We start from the raw sequence: 18,225 nt of genomic DNA on the forward strand, positions 1-18,225 counted from the left end.
AAACAATCAACAAAACTAAAAGGCAGCTTACAGAATGGGAGAAATTACTTGCAAATGACATATCAGATAAAAGATTAGTATCCAAAATACATTAAAAAAAACTTATAAAACTCAAGGCACCTGGGTGGTTTAGTTGGTTAAGCATCCAACTTCAGCTCAGGTTGTGATCTTACAATGCGTGAGTTCAAGCCTCACATTGGGCTCTCTGCTGTCAGCACAGAGCCCACTTCTGATCCTCTGTCCCCCCCCACCCCCGGCCCTCTCTCTGCCCCTCCCCTGCTCATTCTCTCTCTCTTGCAAAATAAACAAACTTCAAATTAAAAAAAAAAAAACTCAACACCTAAAAAATGAATAATCCAATTAAAAAATGGGCAGAAGACCTGAACAGACATCTTTCCAAAGAAGACATCCAGATGGCCAACAGGCACACAAAAAGATGCTCAACATCACTGATCATCAGGGAAAAGCAAATCAAAGCTACAATGAGATATTACATTATTATCTATCAGAATGGCAAAAATCAACAACACAAGAAACAACAGGTATTGGTGAGAAGACAGAGGAAGGGAAACTCTCTTGCAATGGTAGTAGGAATACAAATTGGTGCAGACACTGTGGAAAACAAAGGTTCCTTAAAAAGTTAAAAATAGAACTACCCTACGATCCAGCAATCACAACACTAGGAATTTACCCAAAGAATACAAAAATACAGATTCAAAGGGATACACGCACCCTGATATGTATTGCATCATTATCTATAATAGCCAAATTATGAAAACAGCCCAAGTATCCGTTGACTGATGAATGGAGGAAGAAGATGTGGTATACACACAATGGAGTATTACTCAGCCATAAAAAAGAAAGAAATCTTGCAATTTGCAACAACATGGATGGAGCTAGAGAATATTATGCTAAGCGAAATAAGTCAGAGAAAGAAACACTTTATGATTTCACTCATATGTGGAATTTAAGAAACAAAACCAACAAGCAAACGGGGCAAAAAAAAAAAAAAAAGAGAGAGAGAGAGAAAGAGAGAGAAAATGAGGCAGACCAAGAACCAGACTCTCAACTCTACTGAACACACTGATGGGTACCACAGGGGAGGTAGGTGGGGTGATGGGGAAACAGGTGATGGGGATTAAGGACAGCACTTGCTGTGATGAGCGCAGAGTGATGTCTGGAAGTGCTAAATCACTACATTGTACACCTGAAACTAATATTACACAGTATGTTAACAAACTGAAATTTAAAACTTAAAATTTTTTTTTCAAATTATTTTAACCAAGTCTGAGAGGTGAGATGGGGGATCAAAATATGGTAAAATTATTATCTTAGCCTAGGCAGAGATAATCCCTAATGTTTCATTTTTTTAATTATTTAAAATTATAGATTTGACATGTTTCTTAAATCAAGTAATAATATGAACAGAACAGAAATGATGGCAGCGGAGGGGGTTGGGGCAGGAGGGAGGGTAGTTTCATAATGAAAACATTGCCTTAAAGGCAGCTTTTTACTTTCTTATTGATACATGAAATAACGGTATATCTACCATTAGTGGCTTCTTAGAGTCAATAAAGTATGGTAATGATAAAAAAAAACCAATTACCACAATTTATCCAATTCTCATTATATTACCTATTTTACATCACTTAAATGAGTTTTAGGAGACAATACCTAGGGGTTCAAATCTACTGATTAACCATCTAATCTTGGTTAAGTTATTTAGCCTCTGTCTGCCTCAGTTTCCTCATTTGCAAAATAAGAATAATAGTACTGTTGTGGTATTAAATTAATTAATTATACATGAAGCACTTCAACAGTGTTTGGCACATGAAAAGGACCCAAATTATTATTAATGCTCACAAGAATCCTACGAGGTTGCTATTTAATAGAGGTGTTTTTATAACGGGGAGAAAAGGAAGCTAAGGCCACACACCAAAAGAGGAAGAAAACGTATATTGAAATTAAGGACTATTTGACTACAAAGCCAATGTTTTTACTGTTCTAAAGCATTCAGAAGTTATAACAAACTTCACAATTCAAATAATAAACTTATAATAACCCTATCAAAATTTAATAAAAATAACATACAAAGAAAACTGAAGGCCATTACATATGTAAGTGAAGATATAAGTTCAAAATAAGATATTAACAAATTTAATTTAGTAGCATATTAAAGGAAATGCCACGATCAAATAGGAGTCAAAGAATGCAAGAGCAGTCTAACATTAGGAAATGTATTAACACAATTCATCTCATTATCAACTGAAAGAAAAAAAATCCTATCATCTCAAAGAACATCACAACAGTTATTTCATAAAAATTAAGACACCCATTTATAATTTTAAAAAAGGAAACAAAAGAACACCTCTACTATCTACTAAACTCTGAATGCAAGGATACTTTTTAAAGATGATAATCTTCATCTTAAATGCAAGAAGCTAGTATTTACATGGAAAAACAAGAGAACTAGCTTCCAGGGCTTCTATCAAAGTTCTGAAATTCTATTTTGAGAAGACAAAAAAGATCAAACATCATTAATAGTGAGGGGATAAAGCAAAGAAATCATTTGTAGATAACTATCTTTCCAGATGACCCAATTTAAAAAATTAGATTTAATGACGTGAGTTTAGAATAATGGCCTTCTAGCACCAACAGCAAGTCTGAACCCACAAAGGAAAAAAGATTCAATATAAAATAGAAAAAAAGATTTTTAAACCTTAAGGACACATGCATAGTAATTACACAGAGAAATTTACTGAAGAATATAAATGAAAATTTGAATAAATGTCCCAATATTTTAGGATGATTCAACATTATAAAGATATTAATCATCCCTGATTTAGTTAAATTTAGTTAAATTTAGTTAAATTCAAATCAAAATTCCAAAAAGATATGTAAGTTTATGATAAATTTTGGGAAAATGTTTCAGTTGAGCTTGAACTTGACAAAACAATTTCTACATTTTTTTAACAATTTTTTTACATTTAACAACAACTGAAAAATGTGTAAGAATGAAGAGCTAATTTTTTAATAACTAATAAAAAAAGACTGACCTTACCACACAGTAGGTGTTCACTAATCATTTACTATCTGCATGAGTTACTGAAATAACAATAATTATAAGAGTAGGATACTAATTCCAGGAAACAGCAGAAAAATCAACAGAATAGATTTGACAGTAAAATAGACTCATTTTATAAAAGACAAACTAATATATAATAAATGTGTCATATCAAAGTAGTGGGAAAACTTATTCAATATATTATAAATGACTATCTGAAGACATAAAGTTAGAAACCTACTTTACAATATACACAAATATATATCTATATATATACATATACATATATATAGATATATATTCCAAAAAGATGAAAGATACCCATAAAAAGTACTGACCAAGTACTCAAAGTAAATACAGACATACATTTTTATGATTTTTTGGGTGACAAAAGCCTTTCAGTGAATTATAGCAAGAATATTAAGTGATGAAAGAAAAACCTGATGGATTTTGTTAGGTAAAAATGTTCAAAACCTACCCATAGCAAATATAAACAAAGTAAAAACTAAACATGAAACTGAGAGAAAAATTTACAACAGATTAAAAGACCTTAAAGCAATCAATATCCCAAAGGGAAAATGGGTAAATGTCATCAACAATCGATTCACTTAAAAATAAAAATGGCCAACACGCCCGGGGGGCTGAGTCACTTGAGCATCTAGCTCTTAATTTCAGCCCAGGTCATGAGCTCACAGTCATGAGTTTGAGCCCCACATCACACTCTGCAATGTGGGATCCCCTCTCCCTCTCACTCTGTCCCTTCCCTAGTTCTATACGTACTCTCATGCACCCTCTCTCTCAAAATACATAAACATTAAAAAAAAAAAAAATACAAATGACCAAAAAAATATGAAAAAACATTCCAGTGCATTAGTAAGCAAAAATAAAAGCAAAAAAACAAAAGAAAAAAAATCTGCTTAGCACAGTAGCACACTATGAAGACTAACAAAATCATGTGATAAGAGTCATTGTAATGAAAATATAATTTGATCCTTTTTGTAGAGATATTTGTTAATATACAACTCACTTTAAGTATCCCTATCCTTCAAATAACAATTTTGTTTTTAGTAATTCATCTTAAGAAAGTAACCTGGTGGGGCGCCTGGGTGGCACAATCGGTTAAGCGTCCGACTTCAGCCAGGTCACGATCTCGCGGTCCGTGAGTTCGAGCCCCACGTCAGGCTCTGGGCTGATGGCTCGGAGCCTGGAGCCTGTTTCCGATTCTGTGTCTCCCTCTCTCTCTGCCCCTCCCCCGTTCATGCTCTGTCTCTCTCTGTCCCAAAAATAAATAAAAAACGTTGAAAAAAAAAATTTTTTTTTAAAAATAAAAAAAGAAAGTAACCTGGTGAGTTTACAAAATGCATTAAACAAAGATGATGAGTACAATATTATTTAACAGGGGAAAATAAAATAAAAATGTCACTCCATCATTAAGTAAATAAATACATGGCAAATCCATACAAATATATATCAAATATATACTAAAATATTAAGGTCATTAAAATGTGTATTTACTGACATCCAACTATGCCTCTATTAGTACATAAAAAGACCCAGAATGTATTCCATGAGCCTACTCTTATAAAACTATTTTAAAAGTATATAAAAAACAGGAAAGAAATCTATAAAAATGAATACATCAAAATTTAACAAGCAATGTTTTTTTTAATATGAAATGTATTGTCAAATTGGTTTCCATACAACACCCAGTGCTCATCCCAACAGGTGCCCTCCTCAGTGCCCATCACCCATTCTCCCCTTCCTCCCACCCCCATCAACCCTCAGTTTATTCTCAGTTTTTAAGAGTCTCTTACGGTTTGCCTCCCTCCCTCTCAACTTTTTTTCCCCTTCCCCTTCCCCATGGTCTTCTCTTAAGTTTCTCAGGATCCACATAAAAGTGAAAACATATGGTATCTGTCTTTCTCTGTATGACTTATTTCACTTAGCATAACACTCTCCAGTTCCAACCTCGCTGCTACAAAAGGCCATATTCATTCTTTCTCATTGCCACATGGTATTCCATTGTGTATATAAACCACAATTTCTTTATCCATTCATCAGTTGATGGACATTTAGGCTCTTTCCATAACTTGGCTATTGGTGAGAGTGCTGCTATAAACATTGGGGTCCAATTGCCCCTATGCATCAGGACTCCTGTATCCCTTGGGAAAATTCCTAGCAGTGCTACTGCTGGATCATAGGGGAGATCTATTTTTAATTTTTTGAGGAACCTCCACACTGTTTCCCAGAGCGGCTGCACCAGTTTGCATTCCCACCAACAGTGTAAGAAGGTTCCCATTTCTCCATACCCTCGCCAGCATCTATAATCTCCTGATTTGTTCATTTTAGCCGCTCTGACTGTCGTGAGGTGATATCTGAGTGTGGTTTTGATTTGTATTTCCCTGTTGAGGAGGGACGTTGAGCATCTTTTCATGTGCCTGTTGACCATCTGGATGTCTTCTTTAGAGAAGTGTCTATTCATGTCTTCTACCCATTTCTTCACTGGATTATTTGTTTTTCAGGCGTGGAGTTTGGTGAGTTCTTTATAGACTTTGCATACTAGCACTTTGTCCAATATGTCATTTGCAAATATCTTTTCCCATTCCATAGGTTGCCTTTTAGTGTTGTTGACTGTTTCCTTTGCAGTGCAGAAGCTTTTTATCTTCATGAGGTCCCGATAGTTCATTTTTGCTTTTAATTCCCTTGCTTTTGGAGATGTGTCTTTTAAGAAATTGCTGCAGGTGAGGTCAAAGAGGCTTTTTCCTGCTTTCTCCTCTAGGATTTTGATGGTTTCCTGTCTCACATTCAGGTCCTTCAACCATTTTGAGTTTATTTTGGTGAATGGTCTAAGAAAGTGGTCTAGTTTCATTCTTCTGCATGTTGCTGTCCAGTTCTCCCAGCACCATTTGTTAAAGAGACTGTCTTTTTTCCATTGGATATTCTTTCCTGCTTTGTCAAAGATCAGTTGGCCATACTTTTGTGGGTCCAATTCTGGGGTCTGTATTCTATTCCATTGGTCTGTTCCATTGTGTCTGTTTTTGTGCCAATACCATGCTGTCTTGATGATTACAGCTTTGTAGTAGAGGCTAAAGTCTGGGATTGTGATGCCTCCTGCTCTGGTCTTCTTCAAAATTACTTTGGCTATTCGGGGTCTTTTGTGGCTCCATACAAATTTTCGGATTGCTTGTTCTAGCTTCGAGAAGAATGCTGGTGAAATTTTGATTGGGATTGCATTGAATGTGTAAATTTCTTTGAGTAGTGTTGACATTTTAACAATATTATTCTTCCAATCCATGAGCACAGAATGTTTTTCCATTTCTTTATATCTTCTTCAATTTCCTTCATAAGCTTTCTATAGTTTTCAGCATACAGATCTTTTATGTCTTTGGTTAGGTTTATTCCTAGCTATTTTACGCTTCTTGGTGCAATTGTGAATGGGATCAGTTTCTTTATTTGTCTTTCTGTTGCTTCATTATTAGTGTATAAGAATGCAACTGATTTCTGTACATTAATTTTGTATCCTGCGACTTTGCTGAATTCATGTATCAGTTCTAGCAGACCTTTGGTGGAGTCTATCGGTTTTCCATGTATAATATCATGTCATCTGCAAAAAGTGAAAGCTTAACTTCATCTTTGCCAATTTTGATGCCTTTGATTTCCTTTTGTTGTCTGATTGCTGATGCTAGCACTTCCAACACCGTGTTAAACAACAGCGGTGAGAGTGGACATCCCTGTCATGTTCCTGATCTCAGGGAGAAAGCTCTCAGTTTTTCCCCATTGAGGATGATATTAGCTGTGAGCTTTTCATAAACGGCTTTTATGATGTTTAAGTATGTTCCTTCTAATCCGACTTTTGCGAAGGTTTTTTATTAAGAAAGGATGCTGAATTTTGTCAAATGCTTTTTCTGCATTGATTGACAGGATCATATGGTTCTTATCTTTTCTTTTATTAATGTGATGTATCACATTGATTGATTTGCGAATGTTGAACCAGCCCTGCAGGCCAGGAATGAATCCCACTTGATCATGGTGAATAATTCTTTTTATATGCTGTTGAATTCGATTTGCTAGTATCTTATTGAGAATTTTTGCACCCATATTCATCAGGGATATTGGCCTGTAATTCTCTTTTTTTGCTGGGTCTCTGTCTGGTTTGGGAATCAAAGTAATGCTGGCTTCATAGAATGAGTCTGGAAGTTTTCCTTCCTTTATATTTTTGGAACAGCTTAAGAAGGAAAGGTATTATCTCTGCTTTCTCTCTGGTAGAATTCCCCAGGGATGCCATCTGGTCCTGGAATCTTATTTGTTGGGAGATTTTTGATAAATGGTTCAATTTCTTCACTGGTTATGGGTCTGTTCAAGCTTTCTATTTCTTCCTGTTTGAGTTTTGGAAGTGTGTGGGTGCTTAGGAATTTGCCCATTTCTTCCAGGTTGTCCAGTTTGTTGGCATATAATTTTTCATAGTATTCCCTGATAATTGCTTGTATTTCTGAGGGGTTGGTTGTAATAATTCCATTTTCATTCATGATTTTATCTATTTGGGTCATCTCCCTTTCCTTTTTGAGAAGCCTGGCTAGAGGTTTATCAATTTCGTTTATTTTTTTCAAAAAACCAACTCTTGGTTTCATTGACCTGCTCTACAGTTCTTTTAGATTCTATATTGTTTATTTCTGCTCTGCTCTTTATTTCTCTTCTTCTGCTGGGTTTGGGGTGTCTTTGCTGTTCTGCTTCTATTTCCCTTAGGTGTACTGTTAGATTTTGTATTTGGGATTTTTCTTGTTTCTTGAGATAGGCCTGGATTGCAATGTATTTTCCTCTCAGGACGACCTTCGCTGCATCCCAAAGCGTTTGGATGGCTGTATTTTCATTTTCAGTTGTTTCCACATATTTTTAAATTTCTTCTCTAATTGCCTGGTTGACCCATTCATTCTTTAGTAGGGTGTTCTTTAACCTCCATGCTTTTGGAGGTTTTCCAGACTTTTTCCTGTGGTTGATTTCAAGCTTCATAGCACTGTGGTCTGAAAGTGTGCATGGGATGATCTCAATTCTTTTATACTTATGAAGGGCTGTTTTGTGACCCAGTACGTGATCTATCTTGGAGAAGGTTCCATGTGCACTCGAGAAGAAAGTATATTCTGTTGCTTTGGGATGTAGAGTTCTAAATGCATCTGTCAAGTTCATCTGATCCAGTGTATCATTCAGGGCTCTTGTTTCTTTATTGATCCTGTGTCTAGATGATCTATCCATTGCCGTCCATGGAGTACAAAAGTCCCCTACAATTACCACATTCTTATCAATAAGGTTGCTTACATTTGTGATGAATTGTTTTATATGTTTGGGGGCTCCCATATTCGGCACATAGACATTTATAATTGTTAGCTTTTCCTGATGGATAGACCTCGTAATTATTATATAATGCCCTTCTTCATCTCTTGTTACAACCTTTCATTTAAAGTCTAGTTTGTCTGATACAAGTATGGCTACTCCAGCTTTCTTTTGAGTTCCATTAGCATGATAGATAGTTCTCCATCCCCTCACTTTCAATCTGAAGGTGTCCTCAGGTCTAAAATGAGTCTCTTGTAGACAGCAAATAGATGGATCTTGTTTTTTTTTTCATACATTCTGATACCCTATGTCTTTTGGTTGGAGCATTTAGTCCATTTACATTCAGTGTTATTATATGGGTTTAGAGTCATTATGATGTCTGTAGGTTTCATGCTTGTAGTGATGTTTCTGGTACTTTGTGGTCCTTGCAACATTTCACTTACAGAATCCCCCTTAGGATCTCTTGTAGGGCTGGCTTAGTGGTGATGAATTCCATCAGTTTTTGTTTGTTTGGGAAAATCTTTATCTCTCCTTCTATTCTGAATGACAGACTTGCTGGGTAAAGGATTCTCGGCTCCATATTTTTTCTGTTCATCACAGTGAAGATTTCCTGCCATTCCTTTCTGGCCTGCCAAGTTTCAGTAGATAGGTCTGCTACTACCCTTATGTGTCGACCTTTGTAAGTCAGGGCCTGTTTATCCCTAGTGCTTTCAGAATTCTCTCTTTACCTTTGTATTTTGCCAGTTTCACTATGATATGTCGTGCAGAAGATCGATTGAAGTTACGTCTGAACAGAGTTCTCTGTGCCTCTTGGATTTCAATGCCTTTTTCCTTCCCCAGATCAGGGAAGTTCTCAGCTTTGATTTGTTCAAATACACCTTCAGCCCCTTTCTCTCTCTCTTCCTCCTCTGGAATCGCTATTATACGGATATTATTGCATTTCATTGCATCACTTAGTTCTCAAATTCTCCCCTCATACTCCTGGATTTTTTTATCTTCTTCTCAGCTTCCTCTTTTTCCATAATTTTATCTTCTAATTCACCTATTCTCTCCTCTGCCTCTTCAATCCATGCTATGGCCACCTCCTTTTTATTTTGCCCCTCATTTATACCATTTTTTAGCTCCTCATAACTATTTCTTAGTCCCTTGATCTCTGTAGCAATAGATTCTCTGCTGTCCTCTATGCTTTTTTCAAGCCCAGCGATTAATTCTATGACTATTATTCTAAATTCTTGTTCCGTTATATTGCTTAAATCAGTTTTCATCAATTTGTTAGCTGTCGCTACTTCCTGGAGTTTCTTTTGAGAAGATTTCTTCCATTTTATCATTTTGGGTAGTTCCTGCGGTGGCTCCAAACTGTAGGGCACTTCCCCTGTGCTGTCTTGAGTAACTTGTGCTGGTGGGTGGGGCCACAGTCAGACCCGATGTCTGACTCCTGCCCTCCGCTGGGGCCACAGACTGGTGTGTACCTTATCTTCCCCTTTCCGAGGGGCAGTACTCGCTGTGGAGTGGAGTGGCCCCTGTCTGGACTGCTTGCACACTACCAGGCTTGTGGTGCTGGTTGGATGGGACCTGGCCAAGGGCATATTAGCTGGGATGGATCCGCAAGGTGCACAGGGGCGGGAGGGGCAGGCTTAGCTCGCTTTGCCATCGGTGGTCCACTGTGGGAGGGGCCCTGCAGCACTGGGAGGCAGGCAGGCAGACCTGTCGGAGGGATGGATCCACAGAAGCACAGCCTTGGGTGTTTGCGCGGTTGCAAGCAAGTTCGGTGACGGGACCTGGTTCCCTTTGGGATTTCTGCTGGGGGATGGACAAGGGAGATGGCGCTTCTGAGTGCCTTTGTTCCCCGCAGAGCTGAGCTCTGTCTTCCAGGGCTGAACAACTCTCCCTTCGGTTGTCCTCCAGCCCTCCCGCTCTCTGAGCAGAGCTGTTGACTTATAACATTCCAGATGTTGAGTCCCGCTGGCTGTCAGAACACACTCCGTCCAGCCCCTCTGCTTTTGCCAGTCAGAACTCGGGGGCTCTGCCTTGCAGGGTGGGCTGCCCCTCCACCGCCCCGGCTCCCTCCCGCCAGTCCGTGGAGCACGCGCACCGCGTCTCCGCCCTTCCTACCCTCTTCCGTGGGCCTCTCGTCTACGCTTGGCTCCGGAGAGTCCATTCTGCTAGTCTTCTGGTGGTTTTCTGGGTTATTTAGGCAGATGTGGGTGGAATCTAAGTGATCCGCAGGACGCGGTGAGCCCAGCGTCCTCCTACGCCGCCATCTTCCTCTATCCTCACAAGCATTCTTGTTTTAAAACAAAAGATGATTTGGGGGTACCCAGGTGGCTCAGCTGGTTGAGCCTCGGACTTTGGCTCAGGTTTTGATCTCCAGTTTGTCAGGGCAGAGCCTGCTTTGGAAGATCTGTCCCCTTCTCTCTTTGCCTCTCCCCCATTGGCACTATCTCAAAAATAAACAAACATTAAAAAAAAAAAAAAAAAAAAAAAAACTCCCAGCCACTGCCTGGCTCAGTGGGTTAAGCAGCTGACTTTGGCTCAGGTGGTGATCTGAAAGGTAAGTTCAAGCCCCACACTGGGATTGCTGCTGTCAGCATGGAGCCTGCTTCAGATGCTAGGATCCTCTGTCCCCTTCTCAGCCCCCTCCCCGCTCATGTTTTCTCTCAAAAATAAATAAAACATTTTTTAAAAATCTCCAGAATAAATATGATTTTTCTCTCACTTTTTTTTTACTTGCCCATATTTTTGAAATCTTACTACTTTCTACATCTGCTTTTGCTAGAAATTAAGAAAGAAAAGGGCATTACTAACAACTGAAATAGAAAGATTATCCACACTTGGTAAATGGGGGAGCTGGTTCTCAAATATCATGTGTGCACACACTCTCTCTCTTTAAAAAGAAAGCAGGGGCGCCTGGGTGGCTCAGTCGGTTAAGCATCCGACTTCGGCTCAGGTCATGATCTCACAGTCCGTGAGTTCGAGCCCCGCATTGGGCTCTGTGCTGACAGCTCAGAGCCTGGAGCCTGCTTCAGATTCTGTGTCTCCCTCTCTCTGACCCTCCCCTGTTCATGCTCTGTCTCTCCCTGTCTCAAAAATAAATGTTAAAATAAATAAATAAATAAATAATAAAAAATAAATAAAAAGAAAGCAAAAAAACAAAAAACAAGAAAAAAAAACTTGTATTTTAAAACTCTGGAAAATAAAATCTCTGGAATAAAGAAAAACTCTGAAATACACCAAAATTTCAACAGCGCTTATCTCAAGAGGCATATTGGGGGATTTCCTGCATCATTTAAATTTTCTCACAATGAGAAAATGTTATTTTTAGATTAAACACACACACTTAAGTTTTATGTTCATCATATCAATAAAAATATGCTACAGAAATTTACACAATTAAAAAAAGGCAGAAAATGGCTTCAGCAGTAGACAGAATTGAGATTTAATACCCATTTAATTCAAAAGAGCTTCATGGCACAAAACACTGACAAAGTTACAGACGTTATTTCTCATATAACTTTGAATATAATACATATCTCCTTAATGCCAGTACTTACCCCATATCTTTCAGCCACAATGTCTTCAAAACGTCTGTTCTGTTTCTCAGCTTGTTCCTTCATTCTCTGGTAAGACTTCCTCAGCCAGCTCAATCCACCATCTTCTACCACGGAAACTAAATTCCAATACTAAATGTCAGTTATACTTTTCATGTAGTTATAACAGAATTAATATTGCTTCTCTAATAATTTCTTAAAGTATAAGTTATTCTTCCTTGAACATAAAAGAACCATAAGTGCATTTAAAATTCAACATATTATTTATGTACCTATATATGCAAGGTATGTATTTTAGGGACCGAGGAAGGCAAAAATTAAACTATCCTCAAAAAAAGTGCAATCTAAAAGTATAAAGATAAAAGGATATAAACAGTAACAATAAAGATAATATGTAGTAAAAATTACACAAAGGTAAAGAATTATACAACAATGAGAGATGGATTATTTCTAAATGGAAGGTCACGTAAAATTTAAAGATCAGGCTTAAAACAAGGAGCTGGATGTCCACAAACAAAGATAAAAGCAGGGAGGGCATGCCCAGAAATAAAGGATGAAAGCACACACACAGAAGAGGAAAAAGTTACCTCAGAAACAAAACAAAGAACAAATGAGGAAATTACAGAAGAGAATACTGAAAGGCAAATCAAAACAAATTATTCCATTATAGTCATGACTACCAGCTATGAAAATCTGAATGCCTTCAACAAACTTTATTAAGCTGCTTGTATTTCCTTCTACACACATCACACTTTTATGAGCATAAAGAAATCGAATCACTTAAGTCAAAATTCTGTTCCTGATTTTCCTTGTCCAAAAATAGGATGGCTTTAGATCATCCCAGTTCTACAATCAACATAAACACACACAAAACCCAAAAGACATGTGTAAAAATCATAAATAGTGGAAAAGTCTGCAGTAATCCCAGCTTAGAAAACAACCCAAATGTCCACCATTAGTAACTTGGGTAAACAGCATAAATTGTGACATATTCCTAAAATACACAGCAATGGAAATCAATGACTACAACAGTACATAACATGGGTGATTCTGAAAATGGGAACACAGGAAGCAGGAAACCAAAGGGAACACGGTACTTACTATGGGATTCCAGGGAAAATGGACTTTGGTGCTAGAAACCAAAGCAGTGGCTATTCTGACAGGAGCACAGGGACCAGAAGCGCCACAAGGCAGCTTGTGGGATGCTAAAGATGTTCTGTTTCTCAAAAGGTGTGCTGATTACACGGGTATTTTCACTTGGAGTAATGGTGAGACTGTACACTTAACGATTTGTGTACTTTTCTGTATGTGTTAGACTTTACTAAAAAGTTTAAAGGGAAAAAAAAGACTTTTCAATCCTCTGACTGTAGTCTCACTCAAATCTCAAAAATCTATCTTTGTTAAGCAATCTCTTCTAAGAAAAGAAGTCTCTCTTTACAGATCTAAAATACTTCGTACTTCGAAACCTAGATGTCCAGTTAACTCAATGATTCACTTTTCTTTCAAGTTTATTTTGCTCTTACTCCTTTTTTATTTTATACAATGTATGAGTTCAAAATTAACAATGCAATTACTCAAGGAAGTTAGTCTAAATCCTCAATTTACACGAGGATAAGAGAAACCCATTATCAATAATACCTATATTAACATCCCAGTTACACAATTAAGTTTATTTCAAAGAATTATCTACGAAACTGAAAAAATGCTGACGGGCAGAGTGAAGACAAGATTTTCTTAACAATCACCAGTATATTAACACAGTTCAGAGAAAAAAAGCTCAGAGAAAAAGGAAGACTTTTATTCCTCTGTGTTGACATTTACCAAGAAACTCAAAAAAGAAAAAAAACTTTTCAGGGCGCCTGGGTGGGTCAGTCAGTTAGGCATCCGGCTTTGGCTCTGGTCATGATCTCGCAGTTTCTGAGTTCGAGCCCCGCGTCCGGTTCTGTGCTGACAGCTCAGACCATGGAGCCTGCTTCGGATTCTATGTCTCCCGGTCTCTCGGCCCCTCCCATGCTCATGCTCTGTCTCTCTCTCTCTCAATAACGTTAATAAACGTTAAAAAAATCTTTTTCTCTAAAAAGAATAAACCTTTCAATGAATTCAGGTATGAGTAAGACTCACAATTTTAGAAATATTTATAACATCATCTTTAGGGGCGCCTGGGTGGCGTCCAACTTCAGCTCAGGTCATGATCTCACGGTTCGTGAGATTGAGCCCCACATCGGGCTCTGTGCTGACAGCTCGGAGCCTAGAGCCTGCTTCAGATCCTGTGTCTCCCTTTCTTTCTGCCCCTCCCCTATTCACACTCTGTCTGTCTGTCTGTCTCTCTCTCTCTCTCTCTCTCCTTCAAAAATATATAAATATTAAAAAAATTATTCAATAATATTACATCTTTAGTTGATTGTATGTTCTATTTCAATAGTCTTATTAATCTTATAATTAGAGATGACAATGAAATATTTTTAACAGTAAAAATCACCAAATATTTTAAAAACAAATAAAAAATACCAATTTGCAGCACCATCTATCATGAAATTCATTCTAACAAATATTTAGTGAATATTTACTATAAATATGAAAATGTGTTAAACACAGTAGGAAGTAAAAAATAAATAAAACATAGTCGCTATTCTTTATGCAGAGATAAAGATATATCAAATAATTATAATAAACTCACGGTATACAACATATATACACCTATATCTGAGGTCAAAATGTAAGAGACTAAAAGTATATGCTTCCATCATAATTAAAGGTTATTTGGTATACGCAAAACACAACCAAATGAATCCAAGCTCCATTCCCCACATTTCTCATAAGACAAATATAAAAACAGCAACAAACAAAATATCAGGAGACCAAGATATTAACCTCACTGTTCCTATAAACTAGTTGTAAGATCTTAACCAAGTCACTGACTGAATCGTTGCTTCTTCATCTGTATTACAGGGCAGTTTTGATTTAAACTGCCTATGAAATTTCTTCCAAGTCAGAAGATTCTAAAAGTCAAAAAACAGAGGGGAAAACATCCTGGAAAGAACAAAAATACATGAGAACAGTTTGTAAGCAAGAATGTCTACTAACTCCATGGTAACACATCCAATCCTGTAGTGAAGAATCCAGAGCAACTCAACGTGGGCCAGCAATCAGAAGACCCGGTCCCAGGACCACCCCTCTGACTAGAGGAACAACCCGGCCACTCTGAGCCTTACTGCCCTGCGCTGTAACATTCAGGACAATAACGCCTACTCTGCTACCTTCACGCGGTTGTTACGAAAATGAGCTCACGTGTAAATGTGCCGCAGGTACTTTAAAACTGTACAAATATTCCCACTGCTAAAATATGGTTAAAAATAATTTTGTATGAACGCTGAAAACAGGTTACTTACTTGTCCACTTAATTTTTTCTAAGGGGAAAAGATCAAAACTAATGAACTGATTTTTGAAAACATGGCACCTCAATCACTACCAAAACAAACCGTTGAAAACTTCATTTTCCCAAAACATTTCATCATAAGGACAAGTATTTGCCACTGTCATCATTATTTTACTGTATCCCAGATATTTTGCTGGAAGATCTCCTCCCTGGATCCTCACAGCACCCACCTAAGACCGGCCACCATGTTCCCGGGGTGATGGCACCAGCAAGGCAAGTGATAAACTTCCTGTGCGGGTCCAAGGAGTAGGACATGCAGGTGCTGAGCGGTCCTAGCTGGTTGGCCCCGCACTGAGAGGCACACCTGTTCCAGTGCACCTGGCGCCACACCGCGCTCCCATGAGGGTGCCCTGGGCACCTTGCCCGAGACCTGCCGCGGTGGGCGGGGCTGGGCGCTTCTCTAGACTCACAAATACGGTGGTATGGGAAGCCCCCTTTCTAGCTGGCCTTGAAGGTCTGCTCAAAGGCAGCACCGACAACCTCTGATTCTGGACTTCCTGTGGGATTCCCACTGGTTTCCATTTGTATTCTACCCACGCTGCCCTGGATGCCTTGAGAGGTCACTTCTGCCTTACCAGTGGCAAAACGCTGTGCTACCTCTTAAAAACAAAAGCCACAGTAAATGCATCTCAGCTGGGTATTGACAACCTCTCTCGACCAAAAAAGGATGCAGAGCTGTAAGAGAAGATAACGTGAGTGCATACTTGCCTCAGTTCACTGATGAAGATTCTGAAGGAAGTGACTCCTGACCAGCCCAAGCCAGAAAACTGATCCAGAATCAAAGCTTAAGTATCAGAGTCAGGCCTTATTGCTATCTTCAGCAACAGGTGCTGTCTGATCAATTCTCAAGCAAGACTGGCTTCAAAAATGAATGGGAAATGTGGTTTATTATGATTACCCCTAGGTGGATTTTCCAAATGATTTGTGAAGCTATTTCTAGACGATGTGAAACTAAGGAGCCTTCTGTCCAGGTTTTATAGTTATTTGCCTTAAGAATTTACTGGAGCTTGTCAATTTCACAAATACTTATTTCTGAAAACAACTTTTACTGCAAATTTAGGTTGATTAAGAGGTGATGTCCCGTGAATGTTCTGATATAAAGATGCACTGTTTTTAAAAAATAGAGTTGTATTTAACATTGACTACTATTATTCCTACACAGAATGGGTATTATGTAAAGACTGAGAAACCTTTTTTTTCTTACATAAAATACAGGTACATACATATTCTGTAGGTAATATTCAAGAAGTTAACTGGATAATATACCACTTCCTTTCTATTTTCATTTCCAAACTGAGCTTAACTGGGTAATAATGGAAGGAATGATAAAACATCAAACATTCACCAAGATGCTGTTTTTCATATTTTGTTTCACATAGCACTTTGGCTCAGCGGCCTGTCACATTATTCACTTGGGAAAGGTATTGTACTAGCCACTGGGGATAAAAGGTAAGCAAAACAGCCACCCTATCAGCACAGAGCTCATAATCTCATTACAGATGGACATTCAAATAACCACATGAGTCCATGTAACATTGCTACCGTAATAGTAAGGGTCTTGAAGGGGACACAGAGCTAGCACACACAGCAGGGAACAGCCCTGGTCCGGGGGTCAGGAACAGCCTCGCAGAGGATGTCGCAGCAGTGATGTGAAAGAGGAGTAGGGGCTCTTTAGGTAATGGAGGGGAAACCTGTGCAAAGGCCCTGAGGCCCTTCAATGAAGGCTGCAGGAACTGCACCAGTGGCCAGAAAGCGGAGGGTGCAAGGAATCACTGGCCTCCAGAAGGGTGTTTGTTCTTACCCCAAGAACAATGGGAAGCCCTTGAAGAATGTTACAGGAGGAGGCCTATGACAGGATTGGTTTTACTTCTGTAGGACCTGCTTATGGTCGTCTTGGGGAGTATGGGCTACAGGGGTAGCAAGCAGATCACCAAAGAGCAGGCAAGAGCAGAATCAAGAGATAGCACAGCCAAGTGGTCGTGCAGAGAAAGGCAGACTTGGTTCAGGTACAGATGACAAACTTTTTTTAATTCTTTCCATCTTATACTACATAAAGGACATTCCCCTTTAAAAATATTTTGAGCGAGAAAATTCTGATTAGCTTTATACTTCTGAGATGCAAAATCTGGTTCCACACGCAAGGGTGAAGCCTTGGCAACTAACACCACCACAAAAACTCTTACTTTCCACCCCTAAAGAATGGGACCTGATGACTTAATACCATATTGAATCAGCCTAGGGTTTTTATCGTGTGCGGGTACGTCCTTATGCAGCTATTTTTCGCAACTTCAGGATTTGCCAATTTGGCAGAAAATTAAATGCATGAACTTGACACCAAGTTAAACTGGCTGGTTTCAAGTAGTTTTTTTTCTTTTTTTCCAAATACAAACTACATGCTTACTCCAGAAAAAAATTCAGGCATAGATGTATGACCAAATAGAGGATGAAAGTACACTTCTGTCTCCAGCTTTGAGAGGCACAGAACAGCATGCTGGGAAGTGAGCGGGCTCTGGAGCCAAACTATTTGGATTCAAACTGTGGTTTGGATACTTACTAGCCATGAACTTGAGGAATTTACTTAAACTCTTACTGTAAAACAGGGATTAAAAACTAGGGCTGTAACTCTTGACTACAGAGAACACAATGATGGTCACCAGAGGGGAGGTGAGTGGGGCGGGGGATGGGGGAAACAGGTGACGGGGATTAAGGGTGCACTTGCAGTGATGAGCACCGGGTGATGTGCCCAAGTGTTGAATCACTATATTGGACACCTGAAACTAGTATTACTCTATGTTAGGCAAGTGAATTTAAATAAAAACTTTTTTAAAAATGAGTAAACTGGACTCAGAGAA

General features: G+C 38.5%; 1 protein-coding gene across 2 annotated transcripts in view; it reads right to left on the reverse strand.

Moving 5' to 3' along the window:
* Positions 1-18,225, reverse strand: part of CWF19L2 (CWF19 like cell cycle control factor 2) — a 150,988-nt gene that overhangs the window by 104,936 nt on the left and 27,827 nt on the right. For both annotated transcript variants that reach the window (XM_058686629.1, XM_058686630.1), the window contains exon 7: positions 11,941-12,056. In XM_058686629.1, the coding sequence (XP_058542612.1) occupies positions 11,941-12,056 (116 nt within the window). The remainder of the gene's footprint in view (positions 1-11,940; positions 12,057-18,225) is intronic.

The sequence above is a fragment of the Neofelis nebulosa genome, chromosome 10 (assembly GCF_028018385.1).
Source record: "Neofelis nebulosa isolate mNeoNeb1 chromosome 10, mNeoNeb1.pri, whole genome shotgun sequence".
NCBI classification, from domain to species: Eukaryota; Metazoa; Chordata; class Mammalia; order Carnivora; family Felidae; genus Neofelis; species Neofelis nebulosa.